The sequence below is a fragment of the Nicrophorus vespilloides genome, unplaced genomic scaffold (genome assembly GCF_001412225.1).
Source record: "Nicrophorus vespilloides isolate i.1.1-1 unplaced genomic scaffold, Nicve_v1.0, whole genome shotgun sequence".
Classification (NCBI taxonomy): Eukaryota; Metazoa; Arthropoda; class Insecta; order Coleoptera; family Silphidae; genus Nicrophorus; species Nicrophorus vespilloides.
In genome coordinates this window covers 1-21,252 of record NW_017098195.1, presented here as the reverse complement: position 1 = coordinate 21,252, position 21,252 = coordinate 1, and the positions used below count along the sequence as shown (strand labels likewise).

Genomic DNA, 21,252 nt, shown 5'->3' with positions numbered 1-21,252 from the left:
GCTAAGATTGGTAACTCTGATTGGGTTATGTTGTGCGCTCGTGCGTGCTCGGTGCGGTTGTGACGGTGACGGCGACACCTGGGGTTGTCGGCTTGTAATTACTACCGACGACCGAGAGATTTGCGCTGCGTGTGTTTGACTGTATGTGTGTGTGTGTATGTTGTATATGTATGTGTGTATGTCTGCTGTCTCTTTGCGAGGGTGTTGTCATTTTCGTGCATCCGAATTGCATTTGCGGAGAAAATACTGTTGGATTCATGAAACTAAAATCTGTGCTCTGAGTTGGCCCTGTGTGTGGTGATCGCAAGAAGGGCTGCAGTATCGCCGGTCTCGCACAAATTGGAATAAGAGTGTCAAAAAAAAATACATCGTATCGTTGTTGCGGCTCGCTCGCCAAAGACATTATTCCGATTCTCTCTCGCACTTATTGCTTGCCAAACAGCGAATTGCGTACTGGGTAAATATCACCATAATCTCATCATCACCATCATCATTATCATCATAAACAACAATATCTATCAAAGACCTCCTATTAGTGTGCATCGCTTATTCCGTCTCAGCCCGTATCCAAAATGAAGCAGAGAATATACACATAGAGGAGCCCCCATTATTATTTTTATTATTTTTGATTCAATGCCAAATTTGACAGGTCTGTCAGTGTGTGACAGTATATGTGTGTGTGTATACAGGGTGTTCCATTTGTATGGTGCACATTATACAGTACTTAACCTATTCTACAGTGTGTGTGTGTGTATTTGATATTAGTGAATATTCTATGTTATCTATTGAGAATTCCATATTTCTATTGATTCATTTTCAATCAGAGTACAAATTGTTGAAAGCGTAGTTAATTAGTATATCAGTATATATATATATATATGTATATAATTCTACTTTTAGGTGAAAAATCAATCTGCTATGTTGAATTAGTAAAAGTAATAAAATCAATGGCTTTTTCAAAGTATGTAAACATTTTGTATTGCTTGTTTATTATTCATTATTGTTGGTTCTTCCATTAAATAATAATTAAATATATGTGTTTATTCAAGTCAAGTCATTAGAACTGATAATTTCTAAAATGTGTGTTGTGTGTTTTTGTAGTGGGCGGAGCTTCGAAGCTATTGCTACGATTGTCGGGGGCGTGTCCACTCTGGAACTTGACGAGTCGAAACGTTGCGTGGGGTTGATCGGCAATCGTAACGAAAATGGTAACGGTAAAAAGGGCACCGGAAATCCATCGTCGATAAGAAGCCGCAGGTGTTTTGGCTGCCAACACGTCATCGGTAAAACCACGGGGCAGGCGTGCCCCAAATTTGAAAACAGCTTGTAAGTGATGAAACTGAAACTTTTTAGGTAGTTTCATCTTGTCCACTTCATCGTGTTTATTAATATGTTTGTTATGTTTTTATTTTTTTTTTATTTTTATTTTGTAGAAGTACTAATACTACGATTCCTCGTAAAGGGAGCGTCGCATCATCGGCGAGTAGAGAACAGAGGTCGAGTTCGTTGCGGAATGCTTTCCGGCGATCCTTAACAGAACAAGGGAGTGGGGCCAAGAAAGAACACAAGAGGACGCCGTCGGGGACCTCGGGGCGGAGCTATGAAACGGGGGAGGATGCGGCCGCCTCTATTGGCCGCTCCTCCCCAGACAATGGTAACGCTTTGCATGCCCAGCTAGATAACATCGAGTTCATAGATCAGGAAGAGCAAGAGGGGCCGCAGACTACTACTACTACTACTACTAAAGGATGGTTCACGATGGAGAAGTCGAAGAAGGGTAAGGGTAAAGTTGGTGCCAAAAAGAAGCCGCGCAAGAAGAGCAGCACTGAGGAGGTGGTTGCCTCCAGCGACACCACTCCGGAAGAGCAGCAAACTTCGATAAAGACTAGCAAGACTACAGTGGAGACTAAGCGGTATACTACGACAGTGACCAACGTGAATCGATACCAGTTCACCAAAGTGCAAGAGGAAGAGGACATCAACAAGCGGGACAAGAAAGTGAAAAAAGGTAGAACTCAATCGTGTTCCTCTCTACCGTACGATGATTTTATCGATAATCTCGCAGTTTTCCGCAAAAGTTTCGACAACGTCCATTTCATTCGGGATGAGAGTATAGCCATGATGCCGCTCGATAAGAAGGTCGAAATGAAAGACAACTCAGAGAAGGGACTGCACAGCTTTGCGAGCGCATTCATAAATGACATCTTGGACACAGCAATGCGCCTGATCACCTACAATCGTCTTATGTGCATAGAGATGAGTCAAAAGCAACATCGGAAAACCGAATCGGACGACGATAAGGAACGCCAGAGTCCAACAACCAAAGCCAACGAAAACAGCAACGTCGTATCCGTCATGTACGTACCCAAGATAACGCATACCCCGAGCAGCAATTCCATCATCGATGCCCTGAAATTCGGCGAGAACTATGAAGAGTACCAAGACTCTTGCACGGAAATTCCGGACGCGGAACATTGCGCTGGCGAAATTTTGTCCACGATAACAGAGAACGTGGACAAAATTGTGGCAGACAAACGCAATAGGAAGCGTAAAGATAAGTCCGTGAAGCACGGTGGCGTAACGCGTTGCATTCCCGTCGAAACCGATTCTAACGCCGACGACGACTCTGACTTTCCGCAAAGTGAGATGCAATTGATTCCATATGATGCCAAGTATAATCTGCCCAAGAATATATTTAATCTGATGAGCAATGCGGAAATGGTGGAGATTACCGACCAAAACATTGATATTTTGCACAAGAACGTTGAGATTGCTGAAAATAATCCGGATCTGATAACCGAACAACCGGTCATCGTCTTCACGAAACAGGACAAGGAATACTCAATCGAAGATGATGATGACGTCTACAAACCTATTGCGGTCAGTCCGTGTGGGAGGTTCTTCAAGTACGAAGAGGAAATTGGGCGGGGCTCATTCAAAACTGTATACAGAGGATTAGATACTCAGACCGGTGTTGCGGTTGCGTGGTGCGAGTTGCAGGAGAAGAAACTAAACAAAGCAGAGCGACAGAGATTCAGGGAAGAAGCAGAGATGTTGAAGAAACTGCAGCATCCCAATATAGTCAGGTTCTATAATTACTGGGAATCGATCATTTCGAAAAAGAAAAACATCGTGTTGGTCACCGAACTGATGCTCAGCGGTACACTCAAGACATATCTGAGAAGGTTTAAAAAGATCAATCCAAAAGTTTTGAAATCCTGGTGCAGACAGATCCTGAAGGGATTGGCATTCTTGCACTCGCGCAGTCCACCCATTATTCACAGGGACCTGAAGTGCGATAACATTTTCATAACCGGCACAACGGGATCAGTGAAAATCGGAGATTTAGGATTGGCCACACTGAAGAATCGGAGTTTTGCTAAATCGGTAAGATATTTATCATCATCTTTCATCGTTCATCGTTCATCATTCACATAATTATAATAATAATAATTATTATTATATCTGAACAGGTGATCGGAACGCCCGAATTTATGGCGCCTGAAATGTACGAAGAGCATTACGACGAAGGTGTGGACGTTTATGCGTTTGGTATGTGCATGTTGGAGATGGCAACGAGTGAATATCCTTATTCGGAATGCAACGGACCGGCTCAGATTTACAAAAAAGTCATTTCCGTAAGTTGACACATACATCCCCCATACATATATATATATATATCGCAAAATATAATCATCATGGATACACACAGTAAACAGTTTGTTTCTTTTCCTAATATTTCGTATTTCACATAGGGCGTTAAACCGGCGAGCTTCGAGAAAGTCGCAAATCCGGAGGTGAGGGATGTGATAGAAAGCTGTATTAAACCGCGTAAAGAAGATAGGCCTCAAGTGAAGGAACTCTTGGTGCATCCGTTTTTCGAAGAAGACGTCGGCTTGAAGATCGATTTGGTTAATCAAATTGACAGCAAGGTGATTTTCCGGTTGCGCGTAATCGATCCGAAGAAGAGGACTCACAAGCATAAAGAGAATGAGGCTATACAGTTCGAATTCGATATTGAAACGGATCGTTTCGATGTAATCGCTGAAGAGATGGTAAACTTGTTTTTTTTCCCTCTATGATCCGACGAAATGTAAATAATGTAATCGTGTTTCAGGCTAAGTCTGGCATCATCTTTGAAGACGATGCTAAAACTGTAGCTAAACTACTGAAGGCGCAAATCGCGCAAATAACCAAAGAAAAACTGGAGCAGGAGAAACAGCAGGAGGCGCAAAAGTTGCAATATTTACAGTTTTTGCAACAGAAGCAAATCGCGGAGCAGCAGCAGCAACAACAGCAGCAGCAACAACAGCAGCAGCAGCAGCAGCAGCAACAACAACCTCAACAATCGACGTATGTTCCACAGCCACAACAGCAGCAGCAGCAACAACAACAACAGCAGCCGACTCCGGCTGCTAGCTACACTCCTGCACCAGCACAGACTGTTCCTCAGCCACAACCAACGTACACACCTGCGTCCACTCAACAGCAGCAACCGCAGGCTGCTTATACACCGGCTCCAAGTCAACAGGCACCGCCTCCTCAACAGACATACACACCGGCACCGGCCCAGCAAAGTGCTTACACACCGGCACCGGCTCAGCAAAGTGCTTACACACCTGCTCCAGTTCAACAACCGGCGGCACCTTCGCAACCGGCATACCCCCAATCCACGCCGCAATCGCAGTTGGTGCAAATTCAAGCACAGTCGCAACCGCAGCAGCAACAGCCCGTTCCCAACTATCAACAGCAGATGAGTGTCCCACAGAACTTTGCCTATCAGCAGCCACCCTCTGTGATACCAGCTCAAGAACAACAACAACAACAACCTCAGTACGAACCGCAACCTCCGACAGCTCCATTGCAACGTCAGAGCTCTAACGAACAACCTACCATCGTTCCGCAATATCCGCCGCAGCCGGAGTTGCTTCAAGTACAACCGCAAGATCAGCATCGTCTGTCCACTGTTTCTCAACCTGAGATGTTGACTCAACCGCAGCAGCCGCCGCAACCTGAGCATCGATTAAGCGTCGATTCGCAAATGGACATGCAGAAACAGCAAATGCTGCAGGAGCAACACAGGGTTCTCAACTATTCGCAACCAAGTATTCAAGAGCTGCAGCAGCAAATTCAACAGCAACAGCTTCAGCAGCAGCAGCAACAACAGCAAATTCAGCAACAGCAGCAGATGCAGCAGCAGCAACAGCAGTTGCAGCAACAACAACAGATACAACAGCAACAGAAGATTCAACAACAGCAACAGCAGATTCAACAGCAGCAACACCAAATTCAACAGCACCAGCAGATTCAGCAACAACAGCAGATTCAGCAACAGCAGATTCAACAGCAACAGCAAATTCAGCAACAGCATAGGAATTCCGTAACACATACTCCTAATGTGCAAGAACTGATGCAATTGCAGTCTCAACAACAACAGCAGCAGCAGCAGCAACAACAAACACAGCAGGTTGTACCTCCGCAAGACGATCAACAATCGCAGTTACATCATAGATTGAGCACAACTAGTCGACCTCCTTTGCAACAGATATTAGAACACGATGCTGTCGTAGCCGCCGCAGCTGCAGCAGCTGCTCAAGAACTCGCTCAACAGCAGTTGCAACAACAACAACAACTTCAACAGCAACAGTTGCAGCAGCAACAACTGCAAACGCAGCAGCAGCAATTGCAGACTCAACAACAACAACCTCAAGCGCAAGTTCAACAACCTGCGGCTCAGCAGACTCAAATAAATTACGGAATTCCGGATTATGTTCAACAGCAATCGATACAAGAACAGTTGTATCAACAGCAGCAGCAGCAGCAGCTTCTGCAGCAACAATTGTTGAGTCAACAGCAGAGTGCGGCAGCGCCGCAACACATCCAGCAACAGCCTGTAGTTGTTCAACAACCTGTGGGTCAACATGTCCAGCAGCAGCCAGTTACTCAACAACATGTACAACAACAACCAATTCCTCAGCAGATTCAGCAGCAGGTGCAAACACATATCCAACAACAAGCAGTTGCCCAACATATCCAACACATTGTACCGCCACCAATAGATTTTCCGCAGCATGCTTCGCAAACTGCCGTTGATCAACAAAAGAATGTACATAGGTTATCTGGAGATATGGCTCCGATAAATATGAGTGAATATGACCAGCAAATGGCATTGATGTTGCAACATCAACAGCAACAACCAACATCTTCGGTTCAGCAGCAGCAGCAGCATCAAAGATTATCTACAGCTTCTCTACCACCAATCACAAATTACGATGTCACCGCAATTGACCAAAGGAGAATGTCTACAGCGTCGCAACCTACTGGTACGGCTATCATGGAATACCAACAACAACCACCTGCTCAAGTGTACGCCCCATATCAAGCGAATGCACCGCAACCTGCGGAAATTCTCCAACAACCATTCCAGCAGGTGTACGGTCAAATTGTACAGCAACCTCAACCTCCACCTTCGACAGTTCTACCACAGCAGCAGCAGCAGCCGGATTATGTTTATCAAAATTCAGTTGATTATTCTCCGCAAACATCAGTCGAAGGAAACAGGGAAGATCCTTTGGCAGCGCCCATTACCACACAAGTTGAAACGGATTTGAGTTCAACGGAACAAGTAAGTGAAAACACTGACCCAGCTACCCCTGGCCATCATCGGCGTTCGCCAAAAAGGCCTCCGTCTAAACAGCTTCGCGTCCAAAACGTACACCTCGATGGCACTGTTGAGTGTCAGCTGCTTTGCAAACAGAAAGCAATCAGTTTCAAATTCAATCGTTTCGACACAAAGTCCTCCGACATAATCGAAGGCATGATCAAAGAGAATTGTTTGAAACCTGGAAACCATAAAACACTCACAGAACAGCTGGACAGTATATTGCGGCAATTGGAGGAAAATCCTGCCAAAATTCCGCAATGTCCACGTTACGTGCAGAAGGTAATTTAACGACTATTCTTCCGCCAGGTCTTCCTTTCCTTTAATTCAACATTACATATTTATTTTACATGCTGCTCTTTTTAACATATATCATTATGTTGGATTCCTAACAATTACAATAAATAAAAAAAAACAACTACAACAACATGTAACAACCTAACTTGACGATATAAAGGTTAGACATGCTTCACTGACTAGGCCGCATCGAAAAACACATCGTCGTTACAAGTCGGTAAGATTAATGGGGAAAAAGTCGCGCGACAAGTATATTTGTTTTGTTTTGTTTTTTTTGTCTTTATTATTATTATTATTATCATCATTGTTTTATAAAATACTGATTATTTCGGAATGTTCTATTTATAGAGAGATGATTCAACTAATGAGCAGCTTAAGGAGCTTCAACAGCAACAGCAGCAAGAGATGTTACTGAAAATGAGCGAAGAATCTGGTTTCCAGGGCTTGAAAAATTCGTTGGCAGAGAAGATGTGCAATTTACAAAATATGCAGTGCAGGGAAAGTCTCAACAGCAGTGGAACTGTTTCTAGGAAAACTAGCACTGCCAGTGAATATACACCTGAACACACTTATGTTCAGCAGGTTGAACATCCTGTGCCCAGCACGACAACCGTCAACGAAGGATGCCTGAGTTCAACTTTAGTCGTGGAATGCGTGAATAAGATTGAATTGAGCGGAGAAGGCGAGAAAGTCGACTTGAAAATATTACGAATCGATCCGAACATGGGCGATTGCTGCTGCATACCGCAGCTCCAACAGTTGGAGACAAGCGATGCGTCTAAAGATAAATTAAAGGTTCCGCCGCAAAGAAAAATCTCTAGATTCTTGGTTAGTCCAGTTAATTCAGGTCAACTCGATATACCCACCGATAAACAGGTTATTAGAGAGAAGATATAATTTGAATGTCTTAACTACTTAATTTTGTACATTGCAGGTCGCAGATTCTATTGATAGTCCAAAAGAGGGTGAGGGTGAAAATGTACCGAAGAGAAAGGATTCTGTACCATTGGAGATCAAGAGTGCAACGGAGGTGGAACGAGGTCAGGAGGTGCTCATGGAAATTGCTCCGAAGGAGGAGGCTGTGATTTGCGGACCCGAGACAATAACTTTGGAGCAATTGAAGATTAGTTTAGAAAATCTAAAGCAGGTCGGACCCGTCTCCCTGAAGGAATCCAAAACTAGCTGCACCAATGCACCTACGGCTACGGTCACCACAGTTGCTGCCGCAGTAATATCGCAGCAACCGACGAGTCTTCCTACAACTAGTATAATCACTCCCGCGGTAGCTACCGTTCCAGTATCATCCACGGCACTTCCAACTATTTCCTCTACACAAGTGTTGCAGCAGCAGCAGATAATGCCGCAATTGCCTGAACACGTGGTCTCGTTGCCGCAGTTATCATCCGCGGCCCATACCATACCAAAACCCATCGCAACAGTATATTCACAACAAATGCCTTACAATATTGTACCTCCGATGACTGCTTCGCAATACACGAAGAGCATACCTCAGTCTACGTCGTTGCCTCAAGTCAGCGCTGCCATATCGCAACCGATACCACCAGTAACGACTCAACAGCAACACAATATTCCTCCTAATCTACCACCAGTCAACGTAATTTCCCAACAACCTCCACCAATCACCCAACCGACTCCACCTATTATAGAACAACAAATTTTACTGCAAGATCCTACGCAACAGCAGCAGCAGCAGCATCAGCCTGCCCATGCCTCATTAGAAACTAAAAAATCTCTACCAAATCTCAAATTAATTTCTGAAAGGTATGTACATTGAATAATTTGTACAATATTATTGATTATATACAATTTGTTTGTTTCTGTGTGTTTAGTTCTTCGGCACAAGGAAGCCAACCGGGAACTCCTCAAGACACCAAATATTCGGCGCACATGCAGAGTCTCCAGCAAAAGCTATCTTCCATCACTATGACGGGACAAGTACCGGTAAGTAAAAAAAAATATATTGTTTACGGCTGAATTCTTCTCTCTCTCTCTCTCTCTCTTTCTACATGTGCGTATGTGACTGTCTGTGTTTCTTTCTATACATTGTCTGTGTATATAACAATAGGGCCCATTGAGTCCCCAAACCAATTTGGTTTCCTTAGAGTTCCCTAAACCAAATATTGCGTCTGACATTAATGTTGCTAAGGTAATTAATCCCATCACGATTTCAATTAAGTGTTGTCCATTTCTGTTATTTTTCAGCCGCAACAACAGCCACAACAGCAACAACAACAACAGCAGCAGCAGCAGCAACAGCAACCGTCACACGTTATCCAACAATCTCCGATGACGCAAGATACTGTTGTTGCTGTAGCTTCCGAAGTGACATCTCCCATTCAAGACTTGGACGTTCTTCAGCCACTGGACCGCAGCAAGTTGAATGCGGAAATTGCCAAGATCAATTCGCGACGGGAGAGCGTGGTTTCGCCACCGAAAACCGTGGACTTGCTGGAGTCGAGTCTGTCCGAAGAGACCGCAGTAGCAAATGCAGAGGCATCTGCGAAAAAGGAACGCAGGGTTTCTAGGTTTAAAGTTAGCGTAGTCACGGAACCGGATCGCAGTAAATTAGAGACAAACGCATCTGCTGCATCAGCAGCCCACAAGGAGGAAAAGAAGGAGGATATAACAGCTGTTATAAATCACTCGTTTGAGAAGCTCTTAGAGACCGTAGTTGCTACTAGCTATCCTAAAAAAGGTAATACTTGTTGCACACTATGTACACAGTCTGTCTCTGTATGTAATTATTTTTGTTTCTCTTCTAGATGATTTAGTTGAAGTTTCTTCGGCACCTTTGGTAAGATTCATAATCAAATATTTTCTATGTAGAGTTTTGCAATTAAATGAATGGCACATACCTACCTACACAACCACCACATATACTTGTAGTAGCTTGTGTGTATTAACTATAGTTATGACGCAAGTTGCAGTTGCGCAACTAAACCACGATTTTGAAAAGCGAAAGACACAGAGGATAACATCAACATTTCGTTTTTCTATACGTCAAGTATAAATACAAGTTTAGATCACAGTCGTCCGTCTACATGTCGCCGCCTGGTTGCGCAACTCAATTTGACGAGTAACATCGAATATTTATTTGTTTTTTTTTTACAAATACATTGCGTTTTCTAATTGATTTACATTTGAACATAACTGAAACATAAAACACTAAAATCAAGTATTTTTGTTTCTAACTATACTTGCATAAAGTAGAATAAAGTTAATTTCGTTCAATCAAGTAGTTAGTAAACGTTGAACAAATGGCTGGCTAGCCATGTCATATTAATACGTACATTAATTATGTTGCAAGTTTTTCATTTCAATTAGCCGAGATTCGTAACTAATTCGATAAATGTTTTTCTTGTTTTTCCACCGCAGTAACTACTCAATCTGACACACACAGAGTCGGATGTGTTTTTATTCTACTTATTATTATTATTTTGTTTGTTTAATTATTGTTATTAGAGTTATTTGTGTGTGTGTGTGTGTTGTCGATTAATATTTTTTGTTTTCTTGTTTTGTATTTCTTTATTAAAATTTTTTCCGCAGTTGGATGGCGGCAAATTGGCAGCGCAAATCGGTAGTAGCACTGAATCTGCAGCAGCATTGAAAAAATCGTTGTCGTTTACAGATCTGGCCGTCCAGATCGAGCACATTCTGCCGAAGAAGCGACCACCTAACGTCGTCGTCGTCGATTCTCGTAGATTAAGTAGTAAGAACGTGCGTCGCGTCTCAATCTTTCGTAAAATTCCTTCGATTGTTGTCGAGCCGATGGCCGATGGCGACGACGATGACGGCGGTATGACCAACAGCCTTCCGGACATCGCGTCTTGCTTTAAGAACTTGGAGTCGGTGAGGAACACCTCGTGTCCAGATTTAACGGAACCTTTGCCCCAAGTCTCCAACGTAAACGTCTGCTATGACAGTGATAGCGCTGATAGTTTCGAGTCGTGTTGCGAGATGGGACCAGAAGTTGAATTCGAGCCGCGCAGCAAGCGAAAGTTATCCGTTCGATTGCGAAACAAAAGTCGCGAATTTGTCATCAAAAAGGAGATCAGTCCGTCGGATCTGCTCCGATTCAAAATGAAACAGTCTCTGTCGATGCAAAATTTGTTTTGCGGAAAATCGCGTCGCGTTCTCGAATACGATAATTATCACACGGTCCATTCCGAGGCCGATCTCGTCGAGTTTCGGTTTGATTACATGGATGACGATATCGATGAACATGATGATGATGATGTTGATGTTGATGAAGATCCGGTAGAACTGAAAAGTTGCTCTTGCCGGGAAAATGCTGCTGCTGCTTCAGAAGTGCCTATTTTCGAATATTTGGAAACGTATTTTAAACAAGCGGTAAGGAATTTTGTTAAATTCCTGTTTCTGTTTTTTTTTTCTCTTTTTACTCTTTTTTTTTTTATTAGCTGGTGGAGGTGAAACAAACAAACAAGCTCATACATTCTATATTATTATTATTATTTCGTTGTCTGCAGAAACATTAACCAAATACTACTAACTTTTCAACGTAATCTCTGAATCAGACGCTTTCTTGTATATTGTATATTGCGCGAGCGATTTGCTTCTTCTTAGTGATTTGTTGTCAATTTGGATTTATTTGTAGGATGAAACCTTTGAAGAGATGTTGAATAGGCAGAAGGCGGAGCTGAACGCTCTCATGGAAGCGCATAGGAAGCAGCAGTTAGAGTACATGGGTTCCTTTGCCGGTAAACTAAAATCCACCTGAAAACCAGCAGCAGGTTTGTATTTCCACACTATTATATACAAAAAAAAAACACAACATATTTTATTACGTAAGAAAATTTGCTCATACCGTTTGCTTGATTTGCACTATAAAAGACATTGTCATTGTTTTTTTTTTCTATTATTTTCTTTTTTAGGAAATCTAAAAACGAAAAATAAACTAAATATATATATATATCTACGAGTATAATATATAGACAGGTAAAGAAAGAAAATGAATATTACAAGAAAATTAAAACTAATTGATTACAAGTGTGTGATATATTAAAAAAAGTATGTATAGTTTTATTGTTTATATTGTATATTTAAAGAAAAAGAAAGAATTGAAAGAAACAACAACATAGTTTTTAGTATTATATCTTATGATTATATATAAATGATGACAAACAAATCGAGAGGATTACGTCGCAGCAGCAGCAGCAGCGAGATAGAGAGAGAGGTGGTGTGATACAAGTCGAAAGGGAAAAAGGAAACTAAACAATATAAGAAATTATATATTCTGCTTAGTGTTCGCGTGATGATGATCTGGAGTATATCTATCTATCAATCTATCTATATATATATATACACAAGTTTTAGTTTTTATTTTTTTCTATTATCCTTTAACTTTCTGTTGTTGTTGTTGTCGTTGATGTTGTCTCAATTTCATCGTGCGCACTAGAATTTCGAACTTTCCGTACGTGGAAAGAGCGTATTCTTCGTAATATAGTCCTAATAATGATCGAGACAGAACAAGGAACTATGTTTTATTCGAGAAGAACCGTTATTCAAAGCCTGTGTGTTTTATATTTTTTTTTGTGAACTCGAATCCCGTTCTCCATTCGCTTCCAGAACTAGTTTTTTAAATAATGTTATTGGATAAATATTTTCTTGGACATTTAAAGCAAGTGCATATTTGCGTGTGTAGTTGTTGCAATAAAAAAAACAACAATTTTCTTGTTTCCTCCCCGCCCCAAATGAATTATATATTATTATTATTATCAATTACTATTAATATCAGTTTCAGGTCTAAACGAGATCTACATATATATATTTTTTCAACGTATTATGTAATGATAACTTGTAGTAGGGACAATGTCTGTCTATCTGTCTGTCTGTCTGTTTGTTTTCTTTTTCTATATATTTCTTTTTGTTTATTTTATATTATTTATTTACTGAAATTTGTTTTGTGAAAAGTCGACATATATATATATATACATATTAAAAGAAACAGAATACTGAAAACACGATTTTGAAATAGGACAAAATAAAGATCTGCTCCAATAAAACAAAAATGTTGGAAAATTATTTTACTATTTGACTTTATTTATTATTTGTTCGGAAATCGCATTCAAAATTTAGCTAAATAATATTATTGGAATTTGATTGGCTCGAGATCAACAAAGTTGGTAATACTGAATATTGATTTTCAATTTAGCTTTACTAGAACTTTTCAAGTATCGATTAGCAATGATGCTAATTATTTCAAATATACTACTACTATCACTTTTGCTAGAAATAAATATGAATTAAAATATATAAATAAATATACTAGTAGAAAAATCTCTAATTTATATAAATATTCAAGCGAGCGGATTTTCCTCAAATATATCAAAATAATACTACTCTTTCCGCACATGTGCAATACACTAAGAAATGTAAGATAGAATAGATATAAACACTAACAAACATAAAAAAAACGAACAGTTGTCCACCGTTTGAACTAATATACTTAAAATAAAGTTTGATTTTCTTTATTTTTCTGCAAATTTGTTCATTACTTGTACGTGACATTATTTACTATGTAATACACTGGTTGAATAAAGCACAACTTGAATAAACGCATCAGTTCATTTACACGTAATTTACACTTTTTATTTTTAAAGAATGCCATAATTTAAAATCGTAATTCAAGTAATGTGTTTCTATTTATATTTTAATAATGTATACATCTGTAGAAAGAAATAACTTAAAACTTCAAAGTTACATGTCTTATGCAGATTTAGACTGACTGGCTGAGTATAGTTTTATAGTTTTTTTTTATCGATATAAATTATAAAAACATCATATATTAATTATAGCAATTGATATTCGTGAACTAGTGGTGAAAACATATTGTGTTTTATGTTTTTTTTAACTTGATTTATATTCATTGCATTTAAGTGATTTAAGTTGTCAGTCAAGTTATAATTGCATTAAATGGTAGTTGCGAAATGTATAAACTAAAGTTTAAATTGCTGGTATAATTACGCGCTTAGTGAATTGTCGTTTCTGTTTTTTTTTTTCCAACAAAATACTTCAAATATAAAATTTTACGCAAAATTAAAGATGACTCCAAAAATTCATAAAACATTTCAAAATCGTTCAAGAAAAGCTACTGTTACTGATGGGGAGATCTCCAATTCGCAACAATGTATTCTCAATTTCTTGATGGATTATGGTGGATTCCAAGCATTGAATTTTTCTGATGTTGGCTACGAAATGACGGAAATTCGTTTGCGCACTCTACACTGACAGGTGTTATTGCTAATATAGAGGGTCTCTTTTTGAATTACTATCGAAGAACAACTTATTTTTGTTGTTTTGGAATACGTGGGACGTGGCAAATTCGAAATTGATACGGAAAGTGCATCCGGCCGATTGTATTCGTCTCTTGAAAAAAAGCACGTATCGCGAAAGTAGTCGCGTTTGAAAATCGTAAATTATCGACGTCAGTTTGGTTGCGTCGTCGCGCAAGCGTACTATTGCGTGTGTGTGTGTTTGTGTGCGTGCGTGTGTGTGTGTGCATGTACGTATGATTGTGTGTGCGAATCACTTTGTCAATTAAAAGCGAGGCAGTCGGGTTGATTTTTGCTGGACTTTGCGTTGCGTCGCGTGGCTGCCTCTCCTCCACCACCACCACCACCATCTCCCTAATTCGAGAGACACACACATGTGCGTGCAATAATTGCAACAATATATATATATATTCATCAGTTGGAGCTCCGCGAAGGAACAAGTGATATTGTGCAGCACGCAGTCGAGACAACATGCTGATCAAAGAATTGTAAGTGTGTCCCCCTTTTGTTCGTTTTCACCGGGAAGGGCTTCGTGGATCGTGTGTATGTATGGTGCACGGAATGGGGAAGAAGTCTTGCTTGCACCCAGCGAGCCTAGCATGAATCATACATACACACACACACAGAGAGAGACACCGTTCTAACCCTCTCCACATCATCATCATCATCATACCAACCCGCCAAACAAACACCCACCCACCCTCGACACAACCGATTGATCCTCTGGCGAAGCCCAGAACACCTACTTGGATCTGCCAGTTGTCGAGGAGCTCCAAGCAAACCGTGCTCTCCAACAATGACCTATATACTTGTTATAACATAGATTCGCCTTGGCACCGAGAACAACCCATCCTCCTAGCCTAGACCATTCATTCCATATTCATCATCCAATTCAGCAATTATTATTACACCATCGAGCTTTTTTCTTTAATTTTATCACTCGTATACACACACACACACATATACACACATCAAAATCCATTTTCACAACCTGTACTTTACACGAACGCAAAACTAAATTCTACGTCTATGCAAATGAATCATTAGCCACACACTACACTTTTTTTTTATACGAACATGACATTGAAATTCTGTAAGACCTTTTAGATTTCTTTAATTCCGTTTTGTTTTTCTCTCTCTCTCTCTCTCACACTCTTTTGCAATATTTTGAACGCGAAGGTTCTTTCTTTACTCGTCAATAAACATTTCATGTATTTACTCAATCCGATGAACAGATCGAGTTGTCATATTTTTTTTGTGTTGTTGTTGATGCGATTAATAGACCAATAGTCGAGATTGTTGCATGTTGCAAATCGCCCTCGCCAACGTAAATATTAATATTGATGATTAGGCTATAACGACACGGACATGTCAATATCATCATAGACCAGTCATTAAAATACGGTACGTTTGGTTTTAATTGCAAGTCGCGTTTGCTACCGCATCATTAACTTGATCATACATACATACCTGTAGTATTGCATCGGACACTCGTTTTGTGCAGATAAGATTATCCGGTGATGATGATGATAATAATATCATCGTCGTCGATATTCTCATGCATAAATAAATTGGTTGACTTTTTGTTATCTGTCAAATCCGCTTTATAAACGAATATTTTCGTTGTGCAAATGCATTTGATGTTTCGTTAATTTTATTTGAAATTGGTACGCGCAATTGATCTGCACTATTTAAATAGGTCACTACGGCCACACACACACATTCACGAAATTGATTTATCAGATCGGAGAATTTTAAAACTACAAATTCTTAAATAGTTTCGTCTTTACAAATGCAAATGAATTATCGGCAAGTGTAGTTAATACATAATTTCCTAGAGTTTTATTCAATTTTTATTGCAAATTAATATATCCTTAGTTGTTTACATTTGAAAGACTGCAATGCTCTTTTATCATTGGAAAAGGTAGAGAGCCATCAAAGTATTTTTCCGGTCACACGTTGCTTAACTAAACTGCATTTAAATAAATCAAATTTCAACATTCAAAATATTACTACATTAGTTTAATTGCATACAATTGCGCGTCGAACAAAATTGTGGGATCAGTCGAATAAGAAAATATCAGCTTTATTGAATATTGAACATTTAATCAATTCAGGAACAATCAGTAAAGGTTGCTGGACGTGTTCTAAATAGCCTTTACATGTTTCATTTAAAGATGTATGTTCGAATCTAGATATACAAAATTTATCAATAAGTACATGAATCATTATTTAAAGGGCAATATTGATTAAATGTCTAAACAAAAAAAAAATAGGGAATGGAACGAAATGAGAATTGAGAGTACGTCTAAAAAAAAATTTTCACTTAGGTCTCTTCTATCATATATATACATTTATTACATATTCTTACCGAAGTGAATTATTTAAAATACTAATCGATTTCTATATTATCCCATTCAGTTTGTCTACTCTAGTGTGATTTTATCACATCGTGCAGGTGCGTGTTATCTAAACGAAACACAAATTTTATGATAATTCTACTCGTTATTTTTGTAAAATTATATTTACGACCTCTTTCTAACACCCCCACCAATCGGTGCGTATCTAACATTTGTTCTTTTTTTTAATGTTTACTTTTGGATTAATTGGATAACGTTCAACTTTATACGAATATCATAGATCCAATTTGAAAAGAAAAAGTTCCATTCAGCAAATTTTATACAAAAACTGGTTTCTTGTTTTGTCAATGTTAGGTAAAATCACGATAGAATATATAATATTTTTCTATTTAAATTATTCATGAAATTATACCAAGCAATTATTTTTATTCGAAAACGTTTCCAATGACAGATCTAAATATTTTTAGATAATAATTGTTAAAAATGTTTAATCATTATATTATGATATATGATGTACAGCTGGTAAATATTGCCTTCGAGTGTGTGAATATGAGTGAATTGTATACCCAGGTTTCGAAAAAATGTATCTATTTTTAATTGAACAATTATGTATTGAACTTTCGACTTTCAACCCTATGTTAATGATTCGGGTCGAGCGTCGAACATTAATTTAAATAATTACGAAATATATTTATTAGTGAAACAGGTTTACGAAATGTGTTGCGTGGATCTCTTGATTTCTTGTTTGATTCGTTATTCGTAGAAACTTTTATTTTTTAATATCATGAATTCATATCGTGACTTTCTTGTTATCAATAAAATTTATTTTTGTTTTGCGATATATGATGATGATGATGGATAGTATAAACTTTTGTCAAAATTTAAATGCAATATTGAATAATTAAATTTACTTTAGGTGTACGTTACGTTATATGGCCTACATGTTTCGATTGTGTTCTATGTATGTATGATTATGTTCTTGTATGTAACCTGCTGATTGTGGGAAATCGATATGAATCAATTGACGTTTAGTAATTTTTTTTTTGTCATTGTGTCGTCTCAATTAGTATAAATCGGTCGCTATGATTGGTAAACATTAGTTGACAATGCAAGGAAAACGATAAATCTCATTGTTTTTTGTTTTGTTTTGATTTTATCACACGACCTTGAGAATTTTGCGATCCACCCATCCTACCCGCCTTGGTTTAAATATACATGCTTGGTGTAATTGCGATACTAATTATTGTTTTGTTTTTCTTTTCAATTTTAGCCGAGTCACTTTGCCATTGACGGTCGAGGAGGTGAGCTTATATAATATGCAAAAAAAAAAGTCTTTTGTCCTATTTAATCTTTTTTTGTTGTTGTTGTTGTTGTTGTTGTTGTCTTTCAGTACCAAGTGGCTCAGTTGTACAGTGTAGCCGAGGCATCCAAGGATAATACAGGGGGCGGCGAAGGTATCGAAGTATTAAAGAATGAGCCCTTCACGGATTACCCGTTGCTTGGCGGCAAGTACACTTCCGGCCAGTACACCTACAAGATTTACCACTTGGCGAGTAAAGTGCCCTCGTACATCCGTCTGATGGCACCGAAAGGTTCCCTCGAAATTCACGAGGAGGCCTGGAACGCTTACCCTTATTGCAGGACAGTCATCACGGTAAATAATGATCGTAGAATTAACGTAACGTAAAATCCGTACGTGCCCTCGATCCCTTCCTCGTTTACGATATAAAGGTTAAACGATTTTAATTTAATTATGTTCGTAGCAATCACTATTAAGTGCTCTTCTTCTTCTTCATTAATTCATTACTTTAATCGCGCGTTTATCGATGCCTTTTGAGAAAGAAAACACTTTCACCATATCGTAATTCTCTATCGACGATAGACTATGTTTTCATATTCCTATATCCAAACTAGATATTTTTTATGAAAATATAAAATCTGCAGTACTTCTGTTTAGCTTGTTTTAAATTATTGTTTTTTTTTAAATAGAAAAAAGTAAATTATACAAATAATTACATTATAGGGACCTATGGTCAATAGACGTTTGTATCAGTTGACTTACATTATAGTTACTGTACTAGAACAGTGATATTTTTAATATTTGATACTGGTAAACAGTGAAAACATTTAATGCTACTTGCCTATTGCCAAAGCACTTTGTATCGATATTTTATTGAGAACTTATTATATATTAATTGGCTACACATTTCCATATTCCCATCCTGAACTAGTAGTGGTGTGTGTCCATTTTTCCAGAATCCCGAGTACATGAAAAAACGCTTCTTCGTGCTTGTCGAAAGCATGCATAATGCAGATGTCGGCAATGTAGAAAATGTAAGTTTAAAGCAGTTTTTGTTTTCTGTTTCTTTGTTTCCGCGCCTTTAGAATCCTGGATACATGAAGGATAATTTCGTCATTTGTATCGAAAGTATGCACATCGGAGATAAGGGAAACCAAGATAACGTAAGTGAATTCATATTATGGACGCACGTTGATGATGTTGTTGTTGTTAAAAAAAACGGAGTATTGGTGGCGTCTAGTATCTCGGATTTAGTTATTTATTTTCTTGTGGGTTTCTTGCTAGGTTCATGAACTACCAGCTGACAAGCTGAAGAACCGCGAGGTCGTGCACATAGATATTGCCAATGATCCTGTGAGTGCGAACGACTTTAAGGCTGATGAGGAACCGTCCAAGTTCAAGTCGACGAAGACTGGTAGAGGACCTCTGGTGGGAAAGGACTGGAAGAACAAGGTAGATCCGGTGATGACCTGTTACAAGCTGGTGACGTGCGAGTTCAAGTGGTTCGGCTTGCAAAGTCGTATCGAGAACTTCATCCAAAAGCAGGAGAAGCGCCTCTTCACCAATTTCCATAGGTAATTTTGTTTCTCGTGTGGAATTGCATTCACGTTTCATCCAACATTGTTTGTTATAGGCAAGTGTTCTGTTGGATGGACCGCTGGCACGGTCTGACAATGGAAGACATCCGCGCCATCGAAGATAAAACCAAGGAGGAACTGGAGGCACTGCGTCAAAAAGGCGAAGTTAGGGGAATGAAGGCGGATGAGAATTAAATTTAAATAGAGATATTTTTATCGCATAATAATTATTTTCCAATTTTTATTTTATTTCTTGGGGGCTGTGTGTGTGTGTGTTTTACGTGTGTGACGTTAGACCATCCAAATCGAACACGTGTATTTAGGGTAGCATAATTTCCTGTCTTATTTAAGTTACCATTATTTTCTTTCTGTCTCTGTATAGCTAGCTACTAGCTACACTACACACATTTTCTGTTTCGTTCTTTTCTTATAATTTCCACCAAGGAAACGAAACGCTACGCTGTGCGGTTGGTTCTTCCTTCGCCCCTAAACGACGACGACAACAACAACAACAAACAAAAAAACAAAAGTACAAGGCGACCCAAGGTTATTTTAGTTAGCGGGTCGCAGTAAGTGAAAATTGAAACAGTGTTCTAGTTGTGTATAAAGTATATTGAGGAAAAATTAAATATGAGTAACATAAATAATGCATTTAGGCCTCTCTCTCTCTTTTTCGTGCAGGGCTCAATTAATTAGGATTCAATAAATATTAGAATATTCAGAAGTTTTCATTCAAATTTATCTTAAAAGAAATTATAATTATAAATAAAATTATAACAATGAGGAGAAATTTAAAGTGCGGGAGAATGTTAATTGGTTGGGGATTTTGTATTTTATTTTATTTTTTGTATGTAATGTACTTATATTTTCTTATCGAAACAGTCATTTTTACATGTTTTAGTACCACTTGCCAGACATTATATTTATGCCAATCTAGCACAATAGATTACTTTAATTCATGCCGTACTATTTCTTATTGTTTTGTTTCTTTTTTTTTTGGTGGTTTATCGATATATTTTTCTTTGTTAAAATCAACAAAATGAGAGGATCGTTGGGACTGGTTGGTTCAAGACTTGTTTTGTTTACTTTTTAACATTACGAGAATTAACACCAACAAAACAAAACCGTTTCTCATTCTAAACGATAATTCTATTAAATAATCGATGTTTATACCTGTTTTGTTGAAAAGCTAAATCAGATAACATTTGATCGAAGTTTTCAATATGTGTACTTTACTACTACAGTCTGTATGTTGTGCAAATGAAAAATAAATATAACAATCGTTGAAAAATCGGTGTATTTGAGAATACATTTGTTCAATTCCATCGAAATGTAAGTATTTAGTTCGACATTTGATACTTAGACATTTTTTTCTCGTTTTTTATTCAGTTTTTCGTGATTTTCTCGATAAATCCTTAAGATAGTTATATCATCGAACACTAGTATGAAAGCTGAATATTTTGTCTTTCCAACAAGCCTACATATCATCTTCGTGCTGTCATCGAGTCGCCTGCTATGAGCTGTAGAAATTGAAAAAAAAAAACACATACTTAACGTTTTATACGTAACAGAGAAATGACGGTTTTCTCGTTTTTTTTTCAGTGTTTTCTTCGACAATTCTCTTCGAACACAATACGTCATACATGAGAAACTGACGGTTTTCTCGTTTTTTTTTCAGTGTTTCGGTTTTTCGTGAATTTCTCGACAACCCCTAAAGGTAAATAAATCATAGACCACTCGTATG

At 38.6% G+C, this 21,252-nt stretch overlaps 2 protein-coding genes across 5 annotated transcripts; both read left to right on the top strand.

Moving 5' to 3' along the window:
• Positions 1 to 904: 904 nt before the first annotated feature.
• On the top strand, positions 905 to 11,794 carry LOC108561880 (protein split ends-like). Of its 4 annotated transcripts, XM_017919991.1 has the most exons (15): positions 933 to 961; positions 1,102 to 1,326; positions 1,434 to 2,008; positions 2,066 to 3,387; positions 3,474 to 3,638; positions 3,756 to 4,055; positions 4,118 to 6,943; positions 7,119 to 7,175; positions 7,307 to 7,834; positions 7,893 to 8,740; positions 8,809 to 8,920; positions 9,045 to 9,125; positions 9,182 to 9,674; positions 9,742 to 9,773; positions 11,595 to 11,794. In XM_017919991.1, exons 1-15 carry the CDS (start codon positions 948 to 950, stop codon positions 11,715 to 11,717), a joined length of 7,701 nt encoding a protein of 2,566 aa, XP_017775480.1. In that variant the 5' UTR covers positions 933 to 947; the 3' UTR covers positions 11,718 to 11,794. The 4 variants fall into 4 exon arrangements, with proteins under 4 accessions (XP_017775482.1, XP_017775480.1, XP_017775483.1 ...); XM_017919993.1 differs by having other exon boundaries at positions 905 to 961; positions 1,434 to 3,387; XM_017919994.1 differs by lacking the exon at positions 9,045 to 9,125 and having other exon boundaries at positions 1,434 to 3,387.
• A 2,588-nt stretch (positions 11,795 to 14,382) lies between these two features.
• On the top strand, positions 14,383 to 20,474 carry LOC108561884 (phosphatidylinositol transfer protein beta isoform). The gene is made up of 6 exons (XM_017919999.1): positions 14,383 to 14,759; positions 17,902 to 17,932; positions 18,022 to 18,285; positions 19,017 to 19,094; positions 19,216 to 19,505; positions 19,565 to 20,474. Exons 1-6 carry the CDS (start codon positions 14,743 to 14,745, stop codon positions 19,701 to 19,703), a joined length of 819 nt encoding a protein of 272 aa, XP_017775488.1. The 5' UTR covers positions 14,383 to 14,742; the 3' UTR covers positions 19,704 to 20,474.
• Positions 20,475 to 21,252: the final 778 nt, after the last annotated feature.